General features: G+C 46.3%; 1 protein-coding gene across 1 annotated transcript; it reads right to left on the bottom strand.

The window, feature by feature from the left end:
• Positions 1–483: 483 nt before the first annotated feature.
• Positions 484–14,228, bottom strand: LOC139299314 (GATA zinc finger domain-containing protein 14-like; the record flags this gene model as incomplete). Its single annotated transcript, XM_070922208.1, has 11 exons — positions 14,224–14,228; positions 13,592–14,174; positions 12,208–13,498; positions 12,082–12,161; positions 11,044–11,560; positions 10,225–10,349; positions 9,348–10,135; positions 7,950–8,534; positions 2,010–2,249; positions 1,502–1,670; positions 484–534 (listed from the first exon to the last, which is right to left on the bottom strand). Coding segments are annotated over exons 1-11 (4,434 nt in total), but the record flags the coding sequence as incomplete, so codon positions are not given.
• Positions 14,229–15,214: the final 986 nt, after the last annotated feature.

Below are 15,214 nucleotides of genomic sequence, written 5' to 3'. Positions count from 1 at the left end.
ACCGGCGGTTGTTTGGGCCGCTGTTGTTGAGGCACCTATTGTTTTCTTGGCCACTGTTGTAGTTGTTGGAGCAACTGTGGTTGTAGCCTGGGCCACTGTGGTTGTTTGAGGGGCCACTGTGGTTGTTTGAGGGGAACCTGTGGTTGTAGCTTGGGGAGCTGTTGTTGTTGGAGCCGCTGTTGTTGAGGCACCTGTTGTTGTCTGGGCCACTGTGGTTGTTGCTTGGGGAGCTGTTGTTGTTGGGGCTATTGTGGTAGTTGTTGGGGAAACTGTGGTTGTTGTCTGGGCCACTGTGGTTGTTTGAGGGGCACCTGTGGTTGTAGCTTGTGGAGCTGTTGTTATTGCGGCAATTGTGGTAGTTGTTGGGGAAACTGTGGTTGTTTTAGGGGCACCTGTGGTTGTAGCTTGGGGAGCTGTTGTTATTGCGGCAATTGTGGTAGTTGTTGGGGAAACTGTGGTTGTTGCCTGGGCCACTGTGGTTGTTGTAGGGGAACCTGCGGTTGTTTGGGCCGCTGTTGTTGAGGCACCTGTTGTTGTCACTGCCACTGTTGTAGTTGTTGGAGCAGCTGTGGTTGTAGCCTGGGCCACTGTGGTTGTACGAAGGGAACCTGCGGTTGTAGCTTGGGGAGCTGTTGTTGTTGGAGCCGCTGTTGTTGAGGCACCTGTTGTTGTCTGGGCCACTGTGGTTGTAGCTTGGGGAGCTGTTGTTGTTGGGGCTATTCTAGTAGTTGTTGGGGAAACTGTGGTTGTTGCCTGGGCAACTGTGGTTGTAACTTGGGGAGCTGTAGATGTCGGAGCCGCTGTTGTTGATGTTGGCACAGCTGTTGTTTCTGGAGAAGTTGTTGTTGTGGCAGCTGTTGTTGTTGCGGCCAGTGTGGTTGTAGTTGGGGCAGCTGTGGTTGTTGTTGCTGGAGATGTTGTTGTTGGCACAGCTGTTGTTGTTTTTGAAGAAGTTGTTGTTGAGACAGCTGTTGTTGCAGCCATTGTGATTGTAGTTTGGGGAGCTGTGGTTTTTGGAGCAGCTGTTGTTGGGGCACCTGTTGTTGTTGGGGCATCTTTGGTAGTTGTTGGGGAAAATGTGGTTGTTTTCTGGGTCACTGTGGTTGTTTTAGGGGCACCTGTGGTTGTAGCTTGGGGAGATGTTGTTCTAGGGGCACCTGTGGTTGTAGCTTGGGGAGATGTTGTTGTTGGGGCAGCTGTAGTTGTTTTTGTTGTTGTTGCGGCCACTGTGATTGTTGTTGGGGCATCTGTGGTTTTTGTCCGGGCAACTCTGGTTGTTTTAGAGGCACCTTTGGTTGTAGCTTGGTGAGATGTTGTTGTTGGGGCAACTGTGGTTGTCGTTAGCACAGATGTTTTTGTTGGTGGCACAGCTGTTGTTGTTGTTGGAGCAACTTTTGTTGGTGCACCTGTTGTTTTTGTGGGCACAGCTGTAGTTGTTTTTTGAGAAGTTGCTGTTGCGGCCACTGTGATTGTTGTTGGGGCATCTGTGGTTGTAGCTTGCGGAGCTGTAGATGTCGGAGCCGCTGTTGTTGTTGGTGGCACAGCTGTTGTTGTTTCTGGAGAAGTTGTTGTTGTGGCAGCTGTTGTTATTGCGGACACTGATGTTGTAGCTTGGGGAGCTGTGGTTGTTGGAGCAGCTGTTGTTGGGGCACCTGTTGGTCTTGGGGTGTCTGTGGTTGTTGTCTGGGCCACGGTGGTTGTTTTAGGGGTACCCGTGGTTGTAGCTTGGGGAGCTGTTGTTATTGGGGCAACTGTGTTTTTTGTTGGGGCAACTGTAGTTGTTGTCTGGGCCACCGTGGTTTTTTTTGTGGCACCTATGGTTGTAGCTTGAGGAGCTGTTGTTGTTGTTTGCACTGCTGTCGTCGTTTTTGGAGAAGTTGTTGTTGCAACCACTGTGGTTGTTGTTTGGGCAACTGTGGTTGTTATCCGGGCAACTGTGGTTGTTTTATGGGAAGTTGTGGTTGTAGCTTGGGGAGCTGTGGTTGTTGCCGCAGCTGTTGTTTGGGCACCTGTTGTCGTCATGGCCACTGTGGTTGTTGTTGGGGCAACTGTGGTTTTTGCCTGGGCCACTGTGGTTGTAGCTTGGGGAGCTGTTGTTTTTGCGGCAACTGTGGTTGTTGTTGGCACAGCTGTTGTTGTTGTTGGCGCAGCTGTAGTCGTTTTTGGAGAAGTTGTTGTTGCGGCCACTGTGGTTGTTATCTGGGCAACTGTTGCTGTTTCGGGGGAACTTGTGGTTGTAGCTTGGGGAGCTGTGGTCGTTGGGGTGGCTGTGGTTGTTGTTTCAGCAGTTGCAGTTGTTTTTGCTGCGGCTGTTGTTGTTGTCGGCACAGCTGTCGTTATTGTTTGAGCAGCTGTTGTTGGGGCAGCTGTTGTTTTTTTGGCCACTGTGGTTGTAGTAGGGTCAGCTGTGGTTTCTTTCGGCACAGTTAGGGTTGTTGTAGATGCAGTTGTGGTTGTTTTTGTCGGCACAGCTGTGGTTATTGTTGCTACAACTGTTGTTTTTGTATGGGCAGTTGCTGGGTTTTTTGCTGAAGCCGTGGTCATTGTTGCTTTAGTTGTTGTTTCTTCACCTATGGTTGTTGTTGCGTCAGCTTTTGTACATGGAGCAGCTGTGGGTGTGGTTTCTCCATTACAAGACGCTGTTTGCATTTAGAATGATAGACCAGTGTCATATTTAGATATGTTGGGTCCCTTTTTATAGATTAAATTCTTTTAATATTTGGATTTAATTATTTTAACTCACCAAGAACCACAAGAAGGATGACACAGACCTTCATCATCGGCGTGTAAACAGTCTATTTTTTTTGGGAACAAAATGTATTACTTTTTTTAGTTAAGAATAAAAAGAGCTTTCGTAATGAAACTAAAAATTACTAACCATTACTCTCCTTAAGACATTCATTTTTTAAACTCAGGTTTTTTAAGTACATACTTACTTACATACTCGTTAGTGTATGTAATTTAATTATAAAAATGTTATTATTATACCTTTCTTGGAAAATGTTAAATTTTACAGGTATTTCTGCCAATGAAAAAGAATTATGCTTATCCCACCCCATTAGTAACACCTGGGTAACTATTTAAAAGTGATCAACAAGGCACATACCTGCTTTCTTCTATTTCTTTTCATTGTTGAAATTGTTCATAAATAAGACTACAATGTAATATATCGTGTAGTTTTCCAAATGTAGAACTTATATCTATTATCAAAATTTCTAGAGTCGCTTTAACACAACAACACTTTCGCATTTGATCATAAAAGGAAAGTAGTACAATTAATTGAAAGGAAAGACATGAGGAATTTGGAATGACTGTGAGCGTAAGAACATCGTAGCTTTATTTTGGGCATTCATTTATATTTCATTTTTTAATAAAAAGTGATAATAAAGGTATGACTGTAGACACAATCATCTTCCTGTTTTTTTCTTCAAGAAAAAAATCCACAAGATCCGGCTAAAATACAATAAAATAACTGTAATATTGGTCATAATGATTAACTATTTAATCACAGAATAAATGACAAACACTGACATAATATAATTGAAACACTTACAGATTTTGTCTCGGCTTGAACTGTGTCCACTGTAGTAATGGAGCTTGTGATGCTTTCTGATTCCACCTTCTCTGTATCCTTTGCTGTTGGCTTAGAGGTGTCCACCAGTGAAAATACAGCAGCTTTTATAACAGCACAAAGCAGGTGCGATGACAGTCTTTACAAAGACATAACTTAGAAATATGAATATGTCTTTCAAATTCAATTGACGGTGTGGCCAACCATGCAATGTCTTACTTACTAAATAAAGAAACTTGTTGAGTGACATTGTTTGGATGTGACGTGTGATCCAACATTCATTTTGTGAGTGATATTTGTTATTTCAAATTACACCCTCATACACCCTCCCAAGTGTTTTTTTATTACACAATGTAAAGGTATGTTAAGTATAATGGCCTACACCTATTAGAGATGATGTCGGTTTTAAGGGTGTGATCGACTCTACAGTTTTCTCTGGTCTGAATTACACCAGGTCAGAATGAATTGTGCTTTGCATCTTGTCTGTTTTGGGGACATACAGGCTTATTGTAAGCGACTAATAGCCATAAACATACAGCAAGTCATTCCTATAATTCTTTATTGTGACAAATCATGCATTTCAAGGCTCTATTTTTCTTCTTCTTTTTGCCTCTGGAATCTCCAAGTTACTTCCACCTGGCATTCAACCCCTGCTTCATGAGGATACATGTTGAAAGACAATGTCATTTTAAACATAAGTACTTTTTAGATAAAGTGAAAATAATAGAATGTGTGGCATTTTGCTTCTCACCATTAAAATACAACAATACCCTGGTCACATACTTTTTCCGGGTCTTGTTCTGTGCTTAAATTCCCACAGGATTACTATGTCTCTTTCACATTGTGCGAAAAAAATGCCTGTAATGATGAACTTGTTCTACAAGATACAGAGCCAACATGGGCTTGCTACACACTGCCAGAAGAAACAAATATGAGTGCCATGTTCCATTACAAACAAACACAACAAAAGAAACCCTGGTTCTTTCCATTTTATATTTTAATACATTTAGTACTTTACATGGCCTATTACCAAACACATTCAAATGTAGGGTGAATATGATTAATAATAATAATAAGTTAAGTGACATTCTTCAGTTTCTTCATAAACAATACATGGTATACGGTGCAGTATTTGTGGCATTAAGCCAGTTCTTAATTCCAAAGCATGGCTGTTACAATGGCTATGACTAAAAGGAAACTTATTTTTTTGATGACTGAAGAGGAGGCAGCAGTTGTTGGCTTTGGTGCTGCTGTAGCTGCTGCTACTGTTTCCTCCACTATTAGCACTACTGTTGTTTTTGTTGTGGTTGCTGCTAGGGCCACTGTGGTTCCTGCTGAGACAACTGTGTTTGCTCCTGGGGCCACTGCAGTTCCTGCTGCCATAGCAGTTATTGCAGACACTGAGGTTGTAGCTTGGGGAGCTGTGGTTGTTGGAGCAGCTGTTGTCGTCAGGGCCACTCTGGTTGTTGTTGGGGCAACTGTGGTTGTTTTGGGGGAACTTGTGGTTGTAGCTTGGGGAGCTGTGGTGTGATCGACTCTACAGTTTTCTCTGGTCTGAATTACACCAGATCAGTATGAATTGTGCTTTGCATCTTGTCTGTTTTGGAGACATACAGGCTTATTGTAAGCGACTATTAGCCATAAACATACAGCAAGTCATTCCTATAATTCTTTATTGTGACTGACTTTACCAAATCATGCATTTCAAGGCTCTATTTTTCTTCTTCTTTTTGCCTCTGGAATCTCCAAGTTACTTCCACCTGGCATTCAACCCCTGCTTCATGAGGATACATGTTGAAAGACAATGTCATTTTAAATATAAGTACTTTTTAGATAAAGTGAGAATTATAGAATGTGTGGCATTTTGCTTCTCACCATTAAAATACAACAATACCCTGGTCACATACTTTTTCCGGCTCTTGTTCTGTGCTTAAATTCCCATAGGATGACTATGTCTCCTTCACATTGTGCGAAAAAAAGGTTAAAATAAAATAAATGGTGTCACAACAAGACATAATGTTTTTTCATACATTTTGTGAGAAAAGTGAGAATATCAGTTTCTTTCAAATTTAAGTCCATCTCTGTGGAGACAGTAATGATCCAGAAATATCTCTGGGTGTGATGTGAGAGGCAGGGCAAACCCTGAACAGGTCACCAGTGTGCCACAGGGCTTACACATACAGAAAGACAATCACAACAACATAAGAGCCATGTTTCCATAGTAACAATCAGTGATACTTGCTGACCAGTGGCACCAAATGACAAAAAGAAGGAAAACACGGCTCATGATTCGTGGTTTGCTAATAACTTTGAGGAGCAAATGACAAAAGAAATCATTGGTGGAAATATACAGCAGTGAGGATCTTCTTTTGTCCAATGAAACTCTCCTGAGTCTGATTGATGAGCTAAAGGAAGTACTGAGCCCTGCCACATTAAGAAGCCACAGCAGCTCAGCTGTGCTGTATGTCTGCGCTGTGCTTACATTTTATGATAAACAAAGATTTTTGTATTGTTAAACTTCACTGAAAATGTCCTGGTACTTCCAGAAGGCAAACATTTTCTGCCGGACTAAACAGAGCTGAGTGGTTTGACACGGTTTTTGGACAAGAATACTTAAGATTGTCAAGATCTAGACAGCTTTGCACAACAGATTTAGACAAACATAGATGGGAATTTACACTGGCGGTTTTCCTGCCGTAGATCTAACAAGTGTATCTTTGTGAAACCAGCCCCTGATATTTATTTCAGCTGCACTCTGTTGAATGGCCAGTTGCTAGACTGCTAGACCATTTTGGTTTGTTTTCTTAGTCTTTGAGATAATGAAAACTTACCTTTGAAAAATTAAACTGCATCAAGTTTCGTTGGAATGCTGTTTCATAGGAGCTATTTCCTTTGTGGAAATAAGTTCCAATGAAAACTGATGACATAACTGTTGGCACAGAAGGTTGCCCTTGCCAAAAATATGCTCATGTTCATGGAAGGACTTCTGTGGTTTTCATCTCTGCCACATTTCCCACTTCAGTGAACACAGATTTTAGGTAGAAGTTAGACTTTTCTTCAAAGGAGGATGATCTGTCATAATGTCAAAAGGTGCTGTGGTCAGTCTGTGTGTTAATAATCATCAATCTGTGCATCTGGGAAAGTGATGCTCTTTGGACTCAAATTTACTATGAACTTTAATTATTCTAATTTGGAATAAAAAAATCTCTTAAGAGGGTCTGCATGACCTTCAAACATTAAAAAAAAACTATTCTGTACATATGTCTATATGTGTAAATTATTTTCATTTAAGACCAGCAGTTCAAGAAAATTTACCAAACCGTATTATATATTGTATTTTTAACAATTGTAAGATAATAATAGTTACACTATAAATATTGGAATACCTTAGTATTCTTAGCCTTGGTAATTGTTTTCTTCTTTGTAATACAGTACAATTTGTTTGTATGAAATAGTTTGTGCAATGCTTGTTGGTACACTTGAAGTTTCTTTAGCCTAACATTATTGTTGCCTGTAATGATGAACTTGTTCTACAAGATACAGAGCCAACATGGGCTTGCTACACACTGCCAGAAGAAACAAATATGAGTGCCATGTTCTATTACAAACAAACACAACAAAAGAAACCCTGGTTCTTTCCATTCTATATTTTAATACATTTAGTACTTTACATGGCCTATTACCAAACACATTCAAATGTAGGGTGAATATGATTAATAATAATAATAAGTTAAGTGACTTAAGTGATTCTTCAGTTTCTTCATAAACAATACATGGTATACGGTGCAGTATTTGTGGCATTAAGCCAGTTCTTAATTCCAAAGCATGGCTGTTACAATGGCTATGACTAAAAGGAAACTTATTTTGTTGATGACTGAAGAGGAGGCAGCAGTTGTTGGCTTTGGTGCTGCTGTTGGTGGTGCTGCTGTAGCTGCTGCTACTGTTTCCTCCACTATTAGCACTACTGTTGTTTTTGTTGTGGTTGCTGCTAGGGCCACTGTGGTTCCTGCAGAGACAACTGTGTTTGCTCCTGGGGCCACTGCAGTTCCTGCTGCCATAGCCGTTGTGGTTCCTCCTGGGGCAGCTGTGGCTGCTGCTGGGGCTACTGTAGTTATTGCTCCTGGGGCCAATGTGGCTGTTGCTCTAGGGGCCAGTGTGGTTGTTGTTCCTCGGGCCAGTGTGGTTGATGCTCCTGGGGCTACTGTGGTTGTTGCTGCCACAGTTATGGTTGATCCTGCCACTACTGTGGTTGGTGATGCGACAGCTGTGGCCGTTGTTACTGTTGTAAATGTGGGTGTTTCACCTGGGTCAACTGTGGTTGTTGCTCTTGGTTCTACTGTGGTTGATGCCCCTTGGGCTCCCTCTGATACTGAAGAACCTGTGGTTTTTGCTCCTGGGGCTCTCGTATTTGTAGCTCCTGGGGCGAGTGTGATTGATGATCCTGGTGCTCCAATATTTGTGGCTCCTGTGACTACTGTGGATGTTGCTGCAGAACCTGTAGTTGATGCTGGAGCTATTGTGGTTGGTGCTCCTGGGGACACTGTGGTTGTTGCTCCTGGGGCTCCCATGGTTGTGGATCCTGGAGCAACTGTGGTAGTTGCTCCTGGGGCAATTGGGGATGGTGCTGCCGGGGCCACTGTGGTTATGGCCCCAGAGGCCAATGTTGTTGTTGCTCCTGGAGCCAGTGTGGTTGATGCTTCTGAGGCTACTGTGGTTCTTGTTCCTTGGGATACTATTGTTGTTGCTCCTTGCACTCCCATAGTTGTTGCTCCAGGGGCCACTGTCGATGTTGCTGCTGGGGCCACTGTAGTCATGGCTCCAGGGGTCAATGTGGTTGTTGCTCCTGGGGCAAGTGTGGTTGATGCTCCTGGGGCTACTGTGGTTCTTGTTCCTTGGGATACTGTTGTTGTTGCTCCTTGCACTCCAGTGGTTGTTGCTCCTGGGGCAAAAGTGGTTGATGCTCCTGGGGCAAAAGTGGTTGATGCTCCTGGGGCAAAAGTGGTTGATGCTGGGGCTACTGTGGTTGTTACTTCTTGAACCTCTGTGGTTGTTACTGCGGAAGATGTGGTTGTTGCTCTAGCAGGTGTAGTTGTTGCTCCAGGGGCAACTGTGGTTATTGCTACAGCAGCTGTGGTTAATGCTGGAGCTACTGTGGTTATTTCTCCTGTAGGTACAGTGGTTGTTGCTTCTGGGGCTCCCATGGTTGTGGCTCCTAGAGCCACTGTAGGTGTTGCTCCTGGAGCTATTGTGGTTGTTGTTCTTGGGGCAACTGTGGCTGTTGTTGCAGAAGCTGTGGTTGATGCTGAAGCTTCTGTTGCTACTGGGGGTACAGTGGTGGTTGCTCCTGCAACCATTGTGGTTGTGGATCCTTGGACAGCTATGGTGGTTGCACCTTGTACTCCAGTTGTTGTTGCTCCTGGGGCCAATGCTGTTGCTCCGGTCATTGTGGTTGTAGCTCCTGGTGTCACTGTGGGTTTTGCTCCTGTCACCAATGTGGTTGTTTCAGCTTCAGCCACTGTGGTTGTTGCTCCTGGGGAAACTGTGGTTGTCGCTACGGCAGGTGTGGTTGATGCTAGAGCTACTGGGGTTGTTTCTCCTGTGGGTAAAGTGGTTGTTACTCCTGGGACCACTGTGCTTCTAACACCTGAGGCCACTGTGGTTGTATCTCCTGAGACCAATGTGGCTGATGGTCCTGGGGCTCCTGTGGTTTTTGTTCCTGGGTCAACTGTGGCAATTGCTACAGAGGCAACTGTGGCTGTTTCTCCTTGGTCAGTACTTCTGGTTGCTCTTGATTCTGCTGTGGTTGTTGTTGGGGTCACTGTGGTTGTTGGTCCTGGAGCTACTGAGGTTGTTGTTGCAGCTGTCATTAATGTTAGGGCAGAGGTGGTTGTTGTTGGGGCCACTGTGGTTGTAGGTGGGGCAGCTGTGGTTTTTGTTTGATCTTCTGAAGCCACTGTGGTTGTTGATGTAGCAGCTGTAGTCAGTGCTCCAGCGGCAACTGTGGTTGTTGGTTCTGGGGTTGCTTTGGTTGTTGGTCCTAGGGCTACTGTGGTTGTTTCTGTGGTCAGAGTGGTTGCTGCTACTGTGGCCAGTGTGAGTGATGCCCCTGGGGCTCCCATAGTTGTAGCTGAAGATCCTGTGGTTGATGCTATACCTACTGTAGGTGCTGCTGTGCCAATTGTGGTTGTTGTCGTTACAGCTGTAGTCATTGCTTGGACAACTGTGGTCATTGCGGGGGCAACTGTGGTGGTTTTTGCTGCAGCCGTGGTAGTTTTTGCCACTGCAGTGGTTTTTGTTGCGGCAACCGTTATCGTTGGTGCAGCAGTATTTGTTGCAGCTGCTGTGGTTGTTGTTGAGGCCACTGTGGTTGTAGTTGGGGCTGCTGTGGTTTGTGTTTGAACTTCTGATGCCACTGTGGTTGTTGTTGCTGCAGCTGTAGTCGTTCCTCCAGTGGAATCTGTGGTTGTTGGTCGTGGTGTTACTGTGGTTGTTTCTGTGGTCAGTGTGGTTGTTGCTCCTGAAGCCACTGTGGTTGTTGCTATACCTACTGTAGGTGTTGCTGTGCTAATTGTGGTTGTTGTCCTCACAGCTGTCGTTGCTGGGGCAACTGTGGTGGTTGTTGCTAAAGCAGTAGTCGTTGCTGCTGCGGTTGCTGTTGGGGGCACTATGGTTGTCGTTGTTTCTGCTGTGTTTGTTGGAGCAGCTGTAGTTTTTATTTGAGCTGTTGAGGCCACTGTGGTTGTTGTTGCAGCAGGTGTAGCCATTGCTCCAGGGGCAACTGTGGTTGTTGGTCCTGGGGCTACTGTGGTTGTTTCTGTGGTCAATAGTTCCGCTGCAGTGTTTTTTGTTGGGGCAACTGTTGTTCCTGCGGCTGTAGTTGCTGCTCCTGCTGCTTTTGTTGTTGGGGTTACTGTGGTTGTCATTGTTGCAGCTGTCATTGTTGTCGGGGCAGCGGTGGTTGTTGTTGGGGCCACTGTGGTTTTTGTTTGAGCTTCTGCAGCCACTGTGGTTGTTGTTGCCGCAGCTGTAGTCATTCCTGCAGAGGCACCTGTAGCTGTTGGTCCTGGTGCCACTGTGGTTGTTGCACCAGCTGTACTTGTTGCTCCAGGGGCAACTGTAGTCATTGCTCCTGTGTCAACTGTGGTTGTCTTTCCTGTGTCAACTGTAGTTGTTTGTCCAGGAGCTACTGTGGTTGTTGTTGCAGCTGTCGTTAATGTTGGGGCAGAGGTGGTTGTTGTTGGGGCCACTGTGGTTGTAGTTGGGGCTGCTGTGGTTTGTGTTTGAACTTCTGATGCCACTGTGGTTGTTGTTGCTGCAGCTGTAGTCGTTCCTCCAGTGGAATCTGTGGTTGTTGGTCGTGGTGTTACTGTGGTTGTTTCTGTGGTCAGTGTGGTTGTTGCTCCTGAAGCCACTGTGGTTGTTGCTATACCTACTGTAGGTGTTGCTGTGCTAATTGTGGTTGTTGTCCTCACAGCTGTCGTTGCTGGGGCAACTGTGGTGGTTGTTGCTAAAGCAGTAGTCGTTGCTGCTGCGGTTGCTGTTGGGGGCACTATGGTTGTCGTTGTTTCTGCTGTGTTTGTTGGAGCAGCTGTAGTTTTTATTTGAGCTGTTGAGGCCACTGTGGTTGTTGTTGCAGCAGGTGTAGCCATTGCTCCAGGGGCAACTGTGGTTGTTGGTCCTGGGGCTACTGTGGTTGTTTCTGTGGTCAATAGTTCCGCTGCAGTGTTTTTTGTTGGGGCAACTGTTGTTCCTGCGGCTGTAGTTGCTGTTCCTGCTGCTTTTGTTGTTGGGGTTACTGTGGTTGTCATTGTTGCAGCTGTCATTGTTGTCGGGGCAGCGGTGGTTGTTGTTGGGGCCACTGTGGTTTTTGTTTGAGCTTCTGCAGCCACTGTGGTTGTTGTTGCCGCAGCTGTAGTCATTCCTGCAGAGGCACCTGTAGCTGTTGGTCCTGGTGCCACTGTGGTTGTTGCACCAGCTGTACTTGTTGCTCTAGGGGCAACTGTAGTCATTGCTCCTGTGTCAACTGTGGTTGTCTTTCCTGTGTCAACTGTAGTTGTTTGTCCAGGAGCTACTGTGGTTGTTGTTGCAGCTGTCGTTAATGTTGGGGCAGAGGTGGTTGTTGTTGGGGCCACTGTGTTTGTCGTTGGGGCTGCTGTGGTTTTTGTTTGTGCTTCTGATGCCACAGTGGTTGTTGTTGCTCCAGCTGTAGTTGTAGTACCTCCAGCGGCAACTGTGGTTGTTGCTCCTGGAGCCACTGTGTTTTTTTCTGTGGTCAGTGTGGTTGTTGCTCCTGGAGCCACTGTGGGTTTTTCTGCTGGGTCCACTGTGGTTGTTACTATACCTACTGTAGGTGTTGCTGTGCCAATTGTGGTTGTTGTCATCACAGCTGTTGTTGTTGCTGGGGCAACTGTGGTGATTGTTTCTGCAGCCATGGTAGTTTTTGACACTGCTGTGGTTTTTGATGCAGCAACTGTTATTGCTTCAGCAGTAGTCATTGCTGCTGCGGTTGCTGTTGGGGGCACTGTGGTTGTCGTTGTTTCTGCTGTGGTTGTTGGAGCAGCTGTAGTTTTTATTTGAGCTGTTGAGGCCACTGTGGTTGTTGTTGCAGCAGGTGTAGTCATCACTCCAGGGACAACTGTGGTTGTTGGTCCTGGGGCTACTGTGGTTGTTTCTGTGGTCAATAGTTCCGCTGCAGTGTTTTTTGTTGGGGCAACTGTTGTTGCTGTAGCTGTAGTCATTGCTCCTGCGGCTGTTGTTGCTGAGTTCACTGTGGTTGCCGTTGCTGCTGTCGTTGTTTTTGGAGCAACAGTGGTTGTTGTTGGAGCTGCTGTGATTGTTGGAGCAGCTGTGGTTTTTGTTTGAGCTCCAGTGGCCACTGTGGTTGTTGGTTCTGGAGCTACAGTGGTCATTGTTACAGCTGTTTTTAATGTTGGGGCAGAGGTGGTTGTTGTTGTGGCAACTGTGATAGTAGTTGGGGCAGCTGTGGTTTTTGATTGAGCTTCTGAGGCCACTGTAGTTGTTGCTACAGCAGCTGTACTCGTTGCTGCAGTCGCTGTAGTCGTTGCTCCAACAGAAACTGTGGTTGTTTCCTTGTTTAGTGTGGTTGGTGCCCCTTGGGTTACCGTAGTTGTAGCTGCAAAACCTGTGGTTGATGCTGGAGTTACTGTGGTTGTTACTGCTGGGGCCACTGTAGTTGTTGTCCTTAGTGCTACTGTGCTTGTTGTTGCGGAAACTGTGGTTGATACTGGAGTTACAGTAGTTTTTGCTACTAGGGCTACAGTGGCTGTTGGTCCTTGGGCCATTGTGGTTGTTTTTGCTAGGTCCACTGTTAATTTTGCTAGTGTGGTTGATGCCACTAGGGCTCCCGTAGTTGTAACTGCAGAACTTGTGGTTGCCGCTGGATGCAATGTGGTTGTTGCTGCCTGGGCCGCTGTGGTTGTTATTTCTGTTGCCAGTGTGGCTGAACCTCCTGGGGCTCCCATGGTTGCGGCTGCTGGGACTACTGTGGTTTTTGCGGCAGTACCCGTGGTTGATGCTAGAACTACTGTAGGTGTTGCTGTGCCAATTGAGGTTGCAGTCGTTACAGCTGTAGTCATTGCTGGCACAACTGTGGTCGTTACTGGGGCAACTGTGGTGGTTGTTGCCACTGCACTGGTTTTTGTTGCAGCAAATGTTGTTGTTGCTTCGGCAGCAGTTGTCGTAGCTGCTGCAGTTGATGTTGGGGCCCCTGTGGTTGTAGTTGGGGCTGCCGTGGTTTTTGTTTGAGCTTCTGATGGCACTGTGGGATTTTTTGCTGGGTCTACTGTGTTTGTTGCTATACCGACTGTAGATGTTGCTGTGCCAATTGTGGTTGTTGTCATCACAGCTGTCGTTGTTGATAGGGCAACTGTGGTGGTTGTTGCCGGGGCAACTGTGGTGGTGGTTACTCTAGCCATGGTAGTTTTTGCGGTGGTTTTTGATGCAGCAACTGTTGTTGTTGCTGCAGCAGTAGTTGTTGCTGCTGCGGTTGCTGTTGGGGGCACTATGGTTGTCATTTCTGCTGTGGTTGTTGGAGCAGCTGTAGTTTTTATTTGGGCTGTTGAGGCCACTGTGGTTGTTGTTGCAGCAGGTGTAGTCATTGCTCCAGGGGCAACTGTGGTTGTTGGTCCTGGGGCTACTGTGGTTGTTTCTGTGGTCAATAGTTTCGCTGCAGTGTCTTTTGTTGGGGAAACTGTTGTTGCTGCAGCCGTAGTTGTTGCTCCTGCTGCTGTTGTTGTTGGGGTCACTGTGGTTGCTGTCCCTGCTCTCGTTGTTGTCGGGGCAGCAGTGGTTGTTGTTGGGGCCGCTGTGGTTGTCGGCGCAGCTGTGGTTTTTGTTTGAGCTCCTGAGGCCACTGTGGTTGTTGCTGCAACAGCTGTAGTCATTCCTCCAGTGGCAACTGTGGTTGATGGTCCTGAGGCTACTGTGGTTGTTGGTTCTGGAGCTAATGTGGTCGTTGCTGGGGCAACTGTGGTGGTTGTTGCCACTGCACTGGTTTTTGTTGTGGCAACTGTTGTTGTTGCTGCAGCAGCAGTTGTTGTAGCTGCTGCAGTTGTTGTTGGGGCCCCTGTGGTTGTAGTTGGGGCTGCCGTGGTTTTTGTTTGAGCTTCTGATGGCACTGTGAGATTTTTTGCTGCATCTACTGTGTTTGTTGCTATACCGACTGTAGATGTTGCTGTGCCAATTGTGATTGTTGTCATCACAGCTGTCGTTGTTGATGGGGCAACTGTGGTGGTTGTTGCTGGGGCAAATGTGGTGGTGGTTACTCTAGCCATGGTAGTTTTTGCGGTGGTTTTTGATGCAGCAACTGTTGTTGTTGCTGCAGCAGTAGTTGTTGCTGCTGCGGTTGCTGTTGGGGGTACTATGGTTGCCACTTCTGCTGTGGTTGTTGGAGCAGCTGTAGTTTTTATTTGGGCTGTTAAGGCCACTGTGGTTGTTGTTGCAGCAGGTGTAGTCATTGCTCCAGGGGCAACCGTGGTTGTTGGTCCTGGGGCTACTGTGGTTGTTTCTGTGGTCAATAGTTTCGCTGCAGTGTCTTTTGTTGGGGAAACTGTTGTTGCTGCAGCCGTAGTTGTTGCTCCTGCTGCTGTTGTTGTTGGGGTCACTGTGGTTGCTGTCCCTGCTCTCGTTGTTGTCGGGGCAGCAGTGGTTGTTGTTGGGGCCGCTGTGGTTGTCGGCGCAGCTGTGGTTTTTGTTTGAGCTCCTGAGGCCACTGTGGTTGTTGCTGCAACAGCTGTAGTCATTCCTCCAGTGGCAACTGTGGTTGATGGTCCTGAGGCTACTGTGGTTGTTGGTTCTGGAGCTAATGTGGTCGTTGCTGGGGCAACTGTGGTGGTTGTTGCCACTGCACTGGTTTTTGTTGTGGCAACTGTTGTTGTTGCTGCAGCAGCAGTTGTTGTAGCTGCTGCAGTTGTTGTTGGGGCCCCTGTGGTTGTAGTTGGGGCTGCCGTGGTTTTTGTTTGAGCTTCTGATGGCACTGTGAGATTTTTTGCTGCATCTACTGTGTTTGTTGCTATACCGACTGTAGATGTTGCTGTGCCAATTGTGATTGTTGTCATCACAGCTGTCGTTGTTGATGGGGCAACTGTGGTGGTTGTTGCTGGGGCAACTGTGGTGGTGGTTACT

The sequence above is a fragment of the Enoplosus armatus genome, chromosome 16, assembly GCF_043641665.1.
Source record: "Enoplosus armatus isolate fEnoArm2 chromosome 16, fEnoArm2.hap1, whole genome shotgun sequence".
In the NCBI taxonomy this organism is placed as follows: Eukaryota; Metazoa; Chordata; class Actinopteri; order Centrarchiformes; family Enoplosidae; genus Enoplosus; species Enoplosus armatus.
Note: the sequence above shows the minus strand (reverse complement) of the source record. Positions and strands in the feature narration are given on the sequence as shown.